Source organism: Panthera pardus, unplaced genomic scaffold (genome assembly GCF_024362965.1).
Source record: "Panthera pardus isolate Hobbes unplaced genomic scaffold, ASM2436296v1 HiC_scaffold_21, whole genome shotgun sequence".
In the NCBI taxonomy this organism is placed as follows: domain Eukaryota; kingdom Metazoa; phylum Chordata; class Mammalia; order Carnivora; family Felidae; genus Panthera; species Panthera pardus.
Genome location: NW_026526777.1, coordinates 24,942,948 through 24,958,533, shown reverse-complemented (window position 1 = coordinate 24,958,533; position 15,586 = coordinate 24,942,948). Strand labels below are relative to the sequence as shown.

The 15,586-nt window shown below is 47.5% G+C and overlaps 1 protein-coding gene across 8 annotated transcripts in view; it reads left to right on the top strand.

The window, feature by feature from the left end:
• The window catches only part of SRGAP2 (SLIT-ROBO Rho GTPase activating protein 2), a 233,764-nt gene that overhangs the window by 298 nt on the left and 217,880 nt on the right, over window positions 1-15,586 (top strand). For all 8 annotated transcript variants that reach the window (XM_019433816.2, XM_019433801.2, XM_019433809.2 and 5 more), the window contains exon 2: window positions 1,663-2,272. In XM_019433816.2, coding sequence (XP_019289361.1) covers window positions 2,206-2,272 — 67 coding nt within the window. In that variant the 5' untranslated portion in view covers window positions 1,663-2,205. The remainder of the gene's footprint in view (window positions 1-1,662; window positions 2,273-15,586) is intronic.

Here is a 15,586-nt window from a genome sequence, read left to right as displayed (position 1 = left end):
CCAAATCTTCCAGTACAGCCCATAATACTTCTCAAGACTGCATCTCTCACTGCCCTTCACCGCACAGTCTCGGGCTCTGCCCTGGGACTCTGCCGCTGTGCAGCAGGCACCCAGCCCCCTCCCCAAGTCCTCAGCCCCCTCCCCAAGTCCTCTGCACACGGGCAGGCTTGGTCCACCTTTGGGCAACCGTCGTTGGCATCACCCGTAACCATCGGCTGTCCTCTTCCCCTGTCTCCAAGCCCTGGCAGACAGCCGGGTTACAGCCCAGGACCCAGAAGGATGATTGTTCCGCACTGCTTCCGGGGCTTTTTCCCTGTTCCAGCCCCCTGCCCTCCTGGAATGGTGCCTTTCACGCACTCCCTAGACCCATAGCAGGTCCCCAAGTTGCTAACATCCTTCCGTTCCATGTAACATCGTGGCCACGGTAGCCGCCTCACCACCCCCCACCCCTCCCCGAGGTAATCCTCCCTTTGCCCTCTCCCCGCCTCCCAAACGTGTGCAGAAGCTCCAGTCATCTATCCCCGGCTCCCATGCAGCCTCTGGACCCCACCTCACACCCCCCTCCCCGCTTCCTGCCCGCCTGAACCACCACGCCGCCTGGGCTCCCTCTTCCTCCCGGCGCGGGAAGTGGGAGACACCAGCGGAGCACCCCCCCCCCTCCCCTGACACGGAGAAGGAAAGGGGCGACCTAGGAGGGAGGGTCGCCGGTGTGGCACGGTGGGGAGCAAGACTCCCAACTCTGCGCTCCCGCTGCTTCCCTCCCGCCTCCCGGACCTTGGCCAGGGCGGGATTTCCTCAGGCACCTCCTGGTGCGAAGGGTCGGGACTGCGACCCTCCCGTCCCTCCCGACCCCCCTCGCCCCACCCCCCACCCCCCACCCCACCCCACCCCCCCGCAACCGAGCCTGGGTCTGGGTGCGGTATCTGGGATCTCTGGGCATGGGTGACAAAAAATATTGGGGGTGTCATTTAAGAGTTACTCTCGTCCGTGACTTGCGGGAGGCGGCGGCTGCCTTCCGCCCCCCGCCCCTGGGTTTTCCCGACTCCGACCCTCGCCTCTAACCCGTTTCCTGCTTTTGCCGACCACATTGTTTTCCTGGATGTGCCCCGTGCGGAGCAGGCTTTTTCCTGCAGGTCTCACCCCCCCTCAACATTTTGCTGCCAAGAGAAGCTAGTAACCAAAAACAAAACAACTGGGAGGAGGGGCGGGAGGGGAAGAAAAGTTGTGCCCGGGTGGCTTGTCCCTCCCTGGCTTTGATCCCTTTTGATGTCCCGGGAGTTGCCCCAGCCGGGGGTCAGGGGCCGCGTCGGAGCCACTGCCGAGAGTGCTCCCTTCGGCTGGCCGCTGCCCAGCGCTGGCGGGGCTCGGAGGCCGCCGAGGTGCCGCAGTCCCCGCCCGGAGCCCCGCGTTCCCGCCGCAGTCCCCACCCGAAGCCCGCGCAGGCGGCTGCTCCAAAGTGTTTTCTTCCAGCCTTAAAACAAAATCCGGAGGGAGCTTCCTTCCTCCGCACCTCGCCGCGCCGGGCTCTGTGGGCCGGGCGGCGTTTGGCCGAGATGAATGGGCCCAGGCCGGGCTTGGAACGACATCCCCTACCCCACCCCCGCCGCGATTAGGATCTGCGCCGGGGCTGATCGCCCCCTCCCCTTTTCCCTGCATTTACAGGCAAGTGAACCGGAGCAAACGACTTCCGATCCAGTCTGCGCTGCTGCGGCTCCCGTTTGGGATTTGATTTGCAGCATCTTCGAGCCTGTGCAACAAAAAACCGCGAAGCACGCCCAGCCCTCCCCCGGCACCCTTTTACGCACCCACTCCCTCCCGGGGACACAGCTGGGCGCGTCCACACCCCCGCACCCCCCACACCATGTTGTGCGGAAGGACTTCCACTCCCTGCCTGTGTCGTTGATGTCAGACCCCAGGCCAACCTCCGGGCGCTGCAGTTCTCCCGGCTAATGCTGAGGCTGCGGCTCCGGCTCTAGCACAGGAACCAGCCGCCGCCGCGCCCGGCCCCAGCGCCCACCGTCTGCATGTGCCCGCCGTAGCCTTCTGCCCAGCCCGCAGCCCGCGCTCCCCGGAGCGCTGGAGACCACCGCGGGGGGCCCCTTCTGCCCTTGGGAGAAGCGGTCTTGGAGGTATTGATTTCGGTGGTTGGATTTTTCCCGTGGATCTATCAATTCACAATTTGAATTTGGAAGAAAGAAGGAAAACATGACGTCTCCGGCCAAATTCAAAAAGGATAAGGAGATCATAGCAGAGTACGATACTCAGGTCAAAGGTAAGGGCTTTGAAAAATAGCACAATGCATATGCTCCGTGGACCATTGAGACATGTATTTCCACCCTGATTTGCAGGATGTTCATTTCTTTGGGTGGAGCAGGTGGGGGCAGGCTGAGCCCAGAGGTGGTTTCATAGGTGGGTTTGAGCCTCCGAGGGATGGGCTGTGCCAGGGGCCAAGGGCTCTGGAAAGGAATTTTCAGAGTGGGCTTTAGGTTTGTTCCTGAAGGGCTGGCCCTTATTTTGGCAGCCTTTTCCCCCAGGCTAGATGGGATGGGGGAGGGGCAGGAGGTTCTTGGAGAGAGAAAGGCGGCAGTTTGCCTCTGGGTGTCTGGGTCAGGTTTCCTTGAAGGACAACTGAAATCTGACAGGTGTTTGGGAATTTATTTCAGAGGTTGAAGAGTCCTGGTAGAGAAAGGCAACCTTGAGGAGGTATACCATTTGGGGAGCCCCTGGGGAGGCGGGTTTTTTTTTCTGCTGCACTATATCAAAAGGTGACATTTGCTGTGGCATCGGACACAGAAAGTCTGTAGCCACCTTGGGTGCACCTTGTACCTACCTGGTCTCTGGTTGCCCTGCATTCAATCAGAGATCAGAGAACAGAAAGAATAAGGTCATTTCACATCCCGTCTCCGCCCTCACCTAAGCATGAATGGAGTTGAGATGTTAGGGTTGCTGGGTGGTGCTGGTTCTGGAGCATGGGAAGACATAATTGTTTAACCCTTCTGTGTTGTCACCCTCTGCTCCAGAATGCATGCTTTTAAAGGCCCACTTCCCTCTGCAAAGATGTGGAGGGTAAAGCAAAATGTGGACCTGGAGAAACCAAGTGACCCTGTCTGCACATCTGGTTGACTACCTGACTTGGCACATGAATCAGAGCCTCTTCTCAGATAACCTTTTTTTAACCAGTCATTCCCATAAGAGGGGTTCCTGCCTGCTAAAGAGCCCCAGGATGTGTTTGTGCAAGGCACTGTCCCTTCCTGGCCATTCACTGGAAAGAGCCATGTGCTCTAGTCCATTGAGACTTCAGCTGGGGAGTGGGAGAGGTGGGTGGCCTTGAATGTTACACCACATGGTTGGAGCTCTGGGTTTTCCTTTGTTTCAGAGTACAGAGGGAGGGGCCCCTCCTTCTTTCCCTGCACCAATGCAAGGAGACCTTTTCCTATCATAGAGGACTTGGGAAGGGCCATGTCTCCCTTCTAATGATTGCCTCCGGTGGGAATAGTGTAGAGCTTGAAATGGGCAGCTGCCTTATCTCCTGGAAGGTTGGAATGTAGTTTGAAGTCCCCATTTTGCCTGTAGGGTCTTTTTAATGTCATCAGCTTGGTCATTTCTGGAGGTGCCCTGAGGGACCTTCTATCCACTGGGCTGCAAATATTGGTGGGTTTATTACAGAGATGGGAGAATTGATTGATTGATAGCTTCAGTTGAACAGGGATTGGGAGAGGTGTGGTCGTGAGTTATAATTGAGGTCTTGGCCTCTTGTCACTGTTCATAATCTGGGCCTGTTTTTGTAAACAATAAGCCACTGGCCTCCATGTCCTGTCCAGATGCACTGTATTCTGTTCCTGGAATCCCCCTTGCCATTTTAACCAGATATGTCATTCAGTTTTTTTACACATCCTATTCTTAACTGTTGCCATAGGGAGCGTTAATAACTTTGACTTTCCCGATTTCTCTCCAGAAGCACGCCATTTGACTAAGGTGCAAAGTGATTTTGCATGTTCATTTTTTTGAAAGGTTCAGGGCTGATAGGTGTTAATAGAACCTTGTCTGTGGATTCCTATTGGTGAAAGATTTCTCACGAGTGTCTCAAAATTAAACACTTGTGTATTTACAAACATTGCTCATTGGGATGATGTAATGCAGTTGGCTATTTGGGGTTTCTCATCAACCTTGCCGCAAGCAGGAGACTGTTTTGCTTTGCTCTGATATTTTCCATTGACACCCTTCAGGATCATAGAATTTTATAGGTGGCTGAGCATGACGTCTTACTCGGAGAAGGTGCCTGATAAAAAGCTGATTTAAATGATTTAGTCCCTCATTTCATAGCTGAGGAGAGTACAGAGAAATTAAGAGGCTTGTCCAAGGTCACACAGCTAGGTGGTGGTAGTTCTGAAACCAGAAGCAGGTTACTGAGTTCCAATTCTGTATTTTATTCTATTCCTATTTGCTATGAGATGTCATCTGACCAGAGTAGGAAAAAAGAAATCCTTAAGCCAAAATCTGTCAATGGATACTAGTAGCAATACGAATAATAATAGATTACATTTTGGGAGCTCATGATGTTCTAGCCTATGCCAAGTGCTTTATATATGAATTGTCTTGTTTAATTCTCACATCAACCTGGGAAGTAGATACTCTTTCACCCTCCATTCACTGCATGAAGAAACAGGCTTAGAGAGGGTAAGAAACCTTCCCAAGGTCACACAGCCAAACCCTGGCAGCCTGACTCCATTCCTTTCTTTATCAGCTATTTATTGAGTGCCTTTTGTGTGTTCTAGGGACTGGTGATACAGCAGTGGGCAAGACAAAGACCCCTCCCTCCCTTGTGGAGCTTCCATTCTAGAACCAGGGTTCTTCGTGGAAGAGCTTAGAGATTGGAGACAAAGGACCCGGGTTTCTAGGTTGGCTCTGCTCCCCTACTAGGTAGAAGCCTTTAGTCAGAATTCCAGTTTTTTCTGTGTTACACGAGACTGGAAGAGCTGCTGGTCTTCTCTTACAGACGCCAAGATAAAAAAGAAAATTGCTCTTTTGGTCTGGTGGCTAAGAGCACAAGTTTTTGAGTTGAAGGGACTCAGGTTTAAAATCTCAGTTCGGTCACTTGCTCACCTTGGGCGAGTTATAGGACATGTCTGAAAGAGTATATGTTTCCCAAGGTAGTCATGAGGAGTCAGCGAGATAGGATATGAGAATCATTTAGCATGGTATCTCGTACTTTTAAGCGCTCGCTTGTAGCACAGACTAGTCCTCTGTTAGTGAACCTTGCTTCTTGCTGCTTTAGGCTGACCATAAGGCTACACTGCCCATATCCTCCCCGAGTGCCAGCTGTTAAATGATAGGAGACAAGTCTGGGAATGAAACTTGAGTTCTGGTTTAGGTTCGTTCCTACAACGGTGGTGAAAGGTATCTTGGGTCACTTAAACCCTGTAGACCTCAGCTTCCCTTTCTGTAAAATGAACAGCTAATTCTAATGTCTAATTTTTGGCCACTGTTGTCCCGTTTGTCTCTGACCAGAGTTCTGGGTTTTGCCTTTCGGTCAGAACGGGTTGAATCCAGTGAACTCTAAATGGACTATGTGGGACCTTGTCTATCCTGTGGCTTTCGCCTCCCTTTAAACCACCTGCTTGCATGTGCCCTAAAGGGCTTCTGAGGCTGCGGCCCCAACCCTACCCCAGCCTGGTTTTATGAGGGGTGTGCCTCCTTAGTCAGCCTGCCTTGTAGCCGCCTTCTTAAAAACCATCATTGTTTCTGGTTTGTGGGTGTTCAGATTCCTTTCAAAGTTCATGCCTCTCAATGTCTGACTTGAAAGTAATAATATTCTTAATGCGTTTACATGGCTCTTTCCAATTAGTGAAACGCTTTCATATACGTGAATCTCTGGAAATTCTTGACAACCCTAGTCAGGTTCATGGTCGAAACCTGAGGCCTTTGGCCTGTAGCTTGTTACCTTCTTTCAGGATTGGAGCAGCAAAAGGTGGTCAAGTGCAAGGCATGGTTAGTGGAGGTGATGATCTGGGTGGTATTTGGGTGGCTTCACATCACTGCATGGTTTCCCTGCTAGCTATTGTCCTTTCCTTATTCAAGGGTCCCTTTCCTTTACCCTCTCTATACCTTGAGTTTTTATAGTGCCCCGGACAGCTTGAGATCAACAGTTAATGCAAATATTCCAGGAGGAATCCTCCAAAACAGAGTGGCACTGTGTGTTGAGCAGTCAGATTTTCTTTCTGGAGAACATTGGGGGTCTTGTCCTTTTTTTTTTTTTTTTTTTTTTTTTTTTTATGTCTTAGAAGAACGGTATGTGTGCACCACAGAGCTGAGAAGTGAAATTCTGTAATTTCCATCTGGAGCATTTTGATAGAAAAGCCTCAGGCCTTTGCCTGCAACAGTTTAACCCTTTTAGGACCCTTTCAGAGCAGGAGATGAAATTCAAAACTCTGTACATACTGTGTGTGCACACACACTGGGGAATGTGGATTGCTGGTATTTAAACAAGCTTGTTCCCCTGGGAGGTCTGAGCGGTTCTCCACTCATGCCAACAAAGGTCTACTCCGAAGCTTCTTTCCTCCCAGCCCCCACTCCCCAAGGGAGCTTTAAATATAATCAGTTTGTGAAAAGCTGCAGTAAAACATCTCCTTGGAATCCCCAAGCAGATGCTCTCATCTTCTGCGAGGTGATTGAAGGCTTCTCTTCCCTTGCTCAGGGAAAACAGGACTCTGCAGTAAGCTGAGCTCCTGGAAGAAAATGAAGCTCATGGAAAAACGAAGTCCTCTGTATCTCAGAGGAAGATGGTGGACAAGGAGCTGGGGGTGCCGAGGAAAGCCCTGGGCAAAGCAGTGGGGTGTGAGACACGTGTTTCGGGGGGGTGGCCCTTTTCCAATTTCAGGTGTTGTCTTAGGGAATGGGAACAGAAATGTCTTTGGAGAAGCCCATCTGGTAGTTATGGCCCCATCACCATGCACCACACAGGTTGAAAGCCAGGACAAGGCCTAATCATTTCTCTGCTACGAAGTTTACAGTCGGACCTGGCCCTGATGTATAGGGTCCACACCCTTTTCAAATCAGCAGGTGCCCAACTCCTGACTCATATACTCCCATGTCACTCCAGATAAACACAGGCCGCCAGTGGTACCTGTAGAGCTCTTCTTCCAGAAGAGAAGTTTTCTTCATGGGGATCGTGCTTATCGTATACCCTAGGCCACCGAGGGCTTTGTTAGGGAAGTGTTATGTCCAGTTGCAGGGAAAACGAAGTCAATATGTGGATTTGTACTGGTAACAAAATTGAAGTCATCAGTTTTAACTTGGTGTCAGCTACAGACTTGGCCCTTTGGGAAATCTGGGAAAGTTACCTCAGAAGTTGTCTGATTTAAATATAAATAATGAGAGCACTTGAGAACATTTTTAAGAATTACCAAATGACACCTTTAATGATTTTACAATAATGTGTGGGAACTTTCATCTGTCCAGTTGTGGGAGAATACACACAACATAAAATTTACCACCTGAACCATTCTTCCGCGTATAGTGCAGGGGCGATTAGAACATTCCCGTCGGGCAAATCAGCACCCACCACCATCCATCTCCAGAACTCTTTGGGTCTTGCAGAGTGGAAACTCTGTACCCATTAAACAGTACCCTCTCACCCCCACCCTGTGTCTCTGACTGACCGAGGAACCACATATAAGTGGAGTCATCCCGTATTTGCCCTTTCGTGACTGGCTTATTTCACCTAGCATAATGTCCTCAAGGCTCATCCATGTGGTAGCATTTGTCAGACTTTTCTTCCTTTTTAAGGCCATTGAATGTGTACAGCACGTTTTGTTGATCTAGTCTTCTTTCCCTGGGCACTTGGGTGGTGTCTACCTTTTAGCCATTGCAAATACTGCTGCTAGGAACAGTGTGATGTATCCCTATTTAAAAAACATGTCCTCTGTACCCAAGTTTTACAAGCCTGTATGTACATTTCTGTATAATCATTTGTCCTGATAAATCTTTAGACTTAAGATTTAAATATACATGTTCATATTTTCATATTATGGATATGTATTTATGCTCATAATATGAACATTGTATATAGATAACAATGTTATATGTTTTAGTAATTACAGGAATTACTAAGCTTTTATTGTGTTTTTAACAGCTTTATTGAGGTTTAATCGACATGTAATAAACCGTAATGTTTAAGGCGTACATTAGATAAGTTTTGGTATCTGTTGTGTACCCATGAAACCATCACAATCAAGACAGGTGAACGTAACCGTCATCACCAAGGGTGTCTTCATTGTAATATGTGATTAAGTGAGTAATGTGATAACCACATTATAGAAATGACATTAACCTAAAAATAAGTAAAAGCTAGGTATTACCAAGTTTAAAAAATTAGTAAATAAATGATGACCCAAGCTACCCAGATTGGTTCCTGGAAATGGGATTTAGCCTTAATCAATAAAGACAGTCTCCCAGAGAAATTGCGTTAATAATTGTGCCTCAGCCGTTACTATGTGTTTAAGGGAGAAGACACAGGATAGGGAGAGAGAGAAAAGAAAAAAATCTTGGACACAGTGGGCGTTGACGGGTGACAGTATCTGTTTCCCAAAGTCCTCGCTTGAATCAGTCCCTGGGGCCTCACACATCTTCTGAAGGGATCACAAGTGAGCCAGATGCCAAGGGGAGGGGCTGGGGGCTCCCCTGGGAGAGCTGCTCAGAATGCTATGAATATGGCTTATTTCCTCTCATGACTGATTCCCTGTTGAAAAGAGACCAGCTTCCCAGGTGAACATTAACTTGGTCCTCAATCTTAGTCTCAATTTTATCCTTTCAGCCATATTTCTTATTTTACTGTAAGAGGACTGGTGGCCTATCTGGACTACTTGCCATAGTTTAAACGCATCTACTGTTGGCTAACATTTTGCTCTTTGCGGCTTACTGTGTAGTGGGCGTTATTGCTAAATACTTGACATAGATCATTCCTAATCCTTACACTAACTCTAGGAGGAATATATTGCTGTTATCCCATTTTGCTGATGAATGAAATGAGGTGAAGGCGATTTGGTGACTCACCCCGGGGCTGCCGCAGGTGAAGGATGGAACAGAAGTTAGAACCTGGGCTGTCAACCAGAGCCTGAGTCTCAGTGCTGTTCCTGGAGTGCCCTCTCTCCCTGCCCGGCCCCACAGCTTCACCTACTGAAATCTCACCCCCATGCTGGGTGCCTTCCTTGGTCACTCTGATTGGCAAGGTTCCTTCTCTCTGGTTGACTCACACAGTGCTGTGGCATTCATCTTGTACCTCCTTAAGTTCTAAATATGTGTCTTTCGGCCTTCTGTCTTCTAGACTTCGGTGAGAATGGTTTGTAGGTGTGTAGTGCCATGCAAAGGGCCAGGCTTTGGAGCCAGCCCTCAGTGGGAACCTTGTCAACATCAGCTCCTTGCCCTATGGCCTTGCTTAGGTTACTCAACTTCTCCTCTAACCGTCCTCTCCTGTAACTTAGAGATAACAAGACCTACCTGGCTGGTTTATCGTGAAAGTGTGTCAAGTATATAGCAAACAGTAAATGCTAAACAAGTAGCTCTTATTATGGGGGGCCCTTCAGGTAGGAGCGTGTCTGGAACAGTATTGTAGCCTAAATCGTGGCTCTGATGATGGAATAGAATGATGAATGCATAAATGCATGACCTGGACTACTGCAAATAATTTTTAAAATATTTATGTATTTATTTTTGAGACAGAGAGACAGAGAGCGTGAGCGGGGAGGGGCAGAGAGAGGGAGACAGAATCCCAAGCTGACAGCACAGAGCCTGATGTGGGGCTCGAACCCACAAGGTGTGAGATCATGATCTGAGCCCAATCCAAGAGTCGATTGCTCAACCAACTGAGCCCCCCAGGCACCCCAACTGCAAATAATTAAAAAAAAAAAAAAAAAAAGGCTCTTAATTTGACCTTGACAGTATTATCTCACACAATATCACCAAGGTGATTTGTTTTTAAAAACACTATTATGCTAAGATCATAGCATAAAAGACTGATCATACCCATCACTTCTCTCTTACGCAGCTCACATTTGATACCATCACGAAGGTAAATTGTCTCTAGTTTTCTCACCATGTTACATTATTTCACGCTTCTTGCCTTATGCATGCTGTGTCGTCCCTTTGGAATGGATCCTTTAAAAGCCAGCTCAGATGCCACCACGTTCAGGAAGTCTTCCCTGCTTATCCCTTCTCCCTGAACAGTGATCCTGTGCAGGATCCCGAGTGGAACTCCTCAGCATCTCCCGTTGCTTTCCGCACCCTGTTAATCAACACACCCTCAGCATTTCCTCAGCAGAGTCCTGGTGCTTACTTGTATTACTGCATTCATTATATTACATTGTAATCTCTTTGTTTACATCTTTTTATTTACAGCTCACTGAGCACCTTGGGAACAGACTTCTCTTTTATTCACTTCCATGTGTCCAGCTTCTGGCACAAAGAAGCACTAAAAAATGCTCATAAATAGAACTGAATGTTTTCTGAGTTGAGGTTGGATGTGACCATGCCACGCTTCTGGGTTTCTCCCCTTACTCCAATAAAAAGCCTTCTCCTTATGTTAATGTTCTTTGAAATTCAAAGTGGATCAAACATGGTGAATATTGTCATTATGCAAGGACAAGTACACACTGAATGGCATGTGGAGGCTCCCCGGTGGGGGTGTGTTTTTCCTATTTACCACCCCCTCTACCCTCTTTAAAATCACTGCCCTACAGCTATAATTGAGTTGATCACATTTCTCTGATCACGTCTCTTTCCTTGGAAACGAAGAAAAATATTAACTCTGAACTTCCAGAGTGTAAAACAAAAGTAAGGGTTCTGTAATTGAAGTAAAACAAATTCTACGTTTGTCCAGGATTTATTCATCATTTTAAACAGATATTTGAAGTCTAAAGTTGAGGTCTGTTTTATTATTTCTTTTAATTTTTTTTTTTTTTAAGATTTATTCATTTTTGAGAGACAGAGTATGAGCGAGGGAGGGGCAGAGAGAGACAGGGAGACACAGAATTGGAAGCAGGCTCCAGGCTCTGAACTGTCAGCACTGAGCCTGACACGGGGTTCAAACTCACGGACCGCGAGATCGTGACCTGAGCCGAAGTCGGATGCTTAACTGACTGAGCCACCCAGGCGTCCCTAGTTGAGGTCTATTTTAAAACCGAGTTGACTTAGTAAAGGGACTGTTGTGATACTTTTCTGAAGTTTGGGTTTGGAGAGAGCTACTGGCTCCTTCAAAGCCCCTGTATGATCTACAGAAAATGGGGAGGAAAGGCCCAAAGGGCCAAACAGGGAGACTCTTCCCTCTGGGTTTTCAAGTCATTTAGTATTCAGTAGCCTTGACCTTATTTATACATTGTGAATGAGTGGTTCTGAACTTGAAATGTATCTTCGTGAGGAAGGAAAAACAGCTGGGGAGTGCCCCTCCTCCATTTCTGTGGGTATTTTAGGATGCCATCTGTTACGGAGAAGGCAGCCTTTTAAAATAACCTTTTCTTCTAAAAATGCACTAATTGGTGGGCAGGTGACCCGAAAGACATTATGAGAGTTGGGACCTTGTCTTTGCTGTCTGACCCCAGATTCTGCATCTCAAATCACAGCTTGGTGGGCAGAGTCTAAGTGCCCTAGAGACTGTGGCCTCACCAGCCATGGGAGTCTGGGTGGTCAAGGCTCCACAGGAAGACAAGGCCCCGAAAACAAAGGGATCCAAGCGCCTGAGCTGGCCAAGACAGGCCATGCCACGAGCTTTAAGAAATACATCCTGTTTCTGAAGAATTGGCAACAGTTTCTCCAAACATTGGAATCCTTTAGAGATCTGTTCCCTTTTCCACTAGTCTTTCTGTTGTGTTTTGATTGATTGATTGATTGATTGATTGGCATGGAGGGTATTGGGCCAGATCTTGTCAGATGAGTAAGCTGCTCTTTGGGGAGGCATCTTGACTGAGGAACCTGTTTTGGAGCAATATGCCTTTTGGGCCATAACAAGCTGAACTACAGGATTCTACACGGGGAAAATGGTTCCAAGGGAAAGAGTGCTCTTTGGAGGCAGGAAGCTTGGGTTTTAGTTTGGCTTTGCCGTTTACCACTGTGATTTTGGGGGAAACTCACCTCAGGTCCCAAGATCTCTAGTGTCCTCATCTATAAAATGGGGACAACAATTCTTGGTCCTGGCTAACGGTGATGATGATGGTGGCTAGCATTTACCGAGTGCTTCTTATATTTAAGCTCTAAGTGCTTTGCATAGATTAACTCGTGAATCTCCCAGCAGTCCTACAAGGTAGCTGTTTTTATGATCCCCACTTCTCAGATGAGGTGTGGGGAGGCTAAATAACTTACTCCAGTGCACACAGCTGGTAAGTGATGGAGACAGTATGAACCCAGGCTGACTTAGCACTGTTTTAGTTGATTGTTCATATTTCCTAGCATCGTGATACGCAAAGGAGTTGATGCGGTGTTCTGAATGTCTTCTGGTATGCACCCACTCGACCTCTCTTGGCCTTGATTTTTCTCATCTAGGAAATTAGGGCTTGAATTAGAAAATTTCTAGTGCCCTCCCAGCTTTCATGGTTATTATTTTTGCTTATTTAAGATAGTGAAGATGACAGTTTTACCCCTATGAAGCGGGCACACTTGTCAGAACAAAAAAACGTTAACATTCTCTGAACTTCGCTCTCTCCAGTGCCAGAGCTTGCTCCATCTGCCTGGCTGCTGCACGTACGTGGACGCGGCAGTCGGGGGACACCAGGTGGTGGCCGAGCAGCAGCTGGCCTGGAGAGCGGTTGAAGTGATACGTGGTCAGGTGTCACTGACAGGAAGATGCGCTCTCACTTGGAGACATTGAAGGGGAGGGATGGTTGCCCGTGGCCTGGCGGTGGACCCTTGCCCCGATTACTAGGGACAACAACTGCTTTGATCAGGATAAATATATTAAACCTTGGACTTTCTGTGAGCTCAGAGGCTTACAGAGTGAGAAAGTTCTGTGCTGTCACTGGTGTGGATGGCTTTCCTGGCCCATGTTGGTGGGCCAGAGGTGGAACTTGTGTAAGTCTTGGTATTATTGCCATGTACGTTGCTGTGTGCCATGCTTGAATGACAAAAGAGAAAAAGAAAAAGGAAGTTGGGTGATTGCCTTTTGTTACAACTTAAGAAATAGGGAAGTGAGAGGCTTTTAAATCCCTGACATCTGGGCTGGGATGAATGAGGGGGAGGCTGTGTGCATGTGGAATGGGAGCAGGGTTGATATAGACATCTGCGCGGTGGGGGAAGTGACTTCAGGCCCTCCTAGGATGTAGGATGGCCTCTTGCCTCTTACACCCCTTTTCATGTGTTAGGCCCTTTGTCGACTAAGGGATTTGTGTGCGGATTGTGATGAGGTATGCTGTAATGCGGAGTTGAAATGTTTTCATGTTTGTGTTTGTTTTCTTTTCACCTAATGAATAGACTAAGAAACAGTGTGTTGTTTTTAAATGAGTACTATTAATAATAATGACAGCTCATATTTTTATCATTACAGCATGTAAAAAAGATCATTCCTAGGGAGGCAGGGACGGTCGTAGGGTAATGGAGGGCCAGCTGCATAACGCTGGACAAGGCCCTCCACCTTTGGTATTCTCATCTGCTCGGCTGGAAAGTAGAAAGATGGATTACTGGTTCTTTGCTTCATCATGCTTAGGACCTATGACCTAAAACTGGCTATTATAGAGTGAATTGCTGCATAGAGTTTCCATGTTGATTATTGTCCTGAGGGAAGGATAGAAACCAGAGAATGGATACCAAAGATTCTTCCTACTCATCTCTCCTACTCCTGGTTTCAAGTTTCATCTTTAACTGGCATTCATAGGCTTTGTGTGTTAGTCGTTGTTGGAGTCAGTTGTGCTGTGTCTCTTCATCTCTCTTATTTATTCAGTGATCTCTGGTGATGTAAGTTATCTCAACTCTTTGCTGTCAGCAAATTTCAAGGAAACATCGAAGCATTTCGGGGAGATGGTGTCTGCTGCTTTGATTAATGAGGCTCTTGATCTGGATATTTTAAGGCCGGTAACAACACAATCGAAAAACGCCTGGTATTCCATGAAACGTCAGGAGCACCCCCACTGCCAAAGCCTGAAAACGATTTGTGCCACTTCTTTCTTTCTAAGAGTACATGTGCGCGTGTGAGCTCTTATTTGCTCTTTTGACCGGGAAGCAGCACTGCTAGTCCAGAAATGCCAGCTCTTCTGAACTCAGCCGCAAAAAGAGTTAATCATTATCTAGGTAGCAACAGAAACCTCCCAAGTTTTTAACTTTCCGTGGCCTCACGTATCTCCTCCTTACTGCTCCTGGAAGACCAGGCACTCATGGGCACAGGCGTGTACACGCACGTGCACACACACATACTCTCTCTCTCTCTCTCTCTCTCACACACACACACACACACACACACACACACACACACACGACTTAATGTAAAATGATCTCATGTTTATGAGAGCTGGAATTACTTGGGAGGGATACTTGTGTTCTGTAGGCTCAGTGGGCATGATGTGGAAGCAGGCCTATTTGGCCCATGGAGATTGCAGATAAGAGTGAGATATGTAATTGAGTAAGAATTTGAAAAATTATCCGATAACATTAGGAGCAGCAAACCACCCGCTTTTTTGTTCTGTTTTTGTTTTCTTTCTTTCTTTCTTTCTTTCTTTCTTTCTTTCTTTCTTTCTTTCTTTCTTTCCTTCTCTCCTTTCTTTCTTTCTTTGCTCAAAAACTATTTGGAGGAGGAGTAAGGAGCCAGCATTGTTTTTAGGGTGTGGGAACCCCCTCCCCACCCCATGAACCAAATATGTTTGCCCAGGCTGAGAGTGTGAGGTCTCTGAGAGATCTTGACAGATCATTTAGTACATTCTTCTGCCCCCAGGCAATTCTTCAGACTAATCATTTCAGGAAAACGGCTGTCAGCTAACCTTTAAAATCTTTTCCAGAAGAGTACACCACAGCCTACCTTCCCATCGTGTTCCAGTGACCCAGACTATAAATGGTCAATTCCTTCATTTGCAGAGCTTGAAACAGGATAAAAAAGGAGACTTGATGAATTGAACTCATATTTTTGCTGAGGCTGCCACACCCTCCGTGCAGACCTTTGCTTCTTTTGGGTTCTCAGACTTGGAGAAGGAAGGGGTAATTAATGATGCTCTCAAGGCATTAACTCAGGCTTCTGGGGTGTTCTTCCTCTCAGTCCCCTCCCCTCCTCCTTTCTACCAGCATTGGGATCCTTTGTATTAAACACAAATCATGAACTAGTTTAAACCAGCATCCATTTATTTAGCGCCTACTATGTGCTTGGTTTTGGGCTGGGTTGTGGGCATACAGAGATATAGAGCAAGGTTTTCGTTTTCAAGAAGCTTCAGCGTATTAAAAGGGATGGACAGATCGCACAGGTGCAGTGAAGGACCACAGTCAGGTGAGAGAGCCATCTGATGGGGGTGGGGGGAGATGAGGTGGGTGAGGTGGAAGATAGTGATTGCGCCCAGTATTTACAGTGCAGCTGGCAGATTTTTATCTCATTTAACCTCTGAATGGTGCTACAACAGGGCAGGGGGAT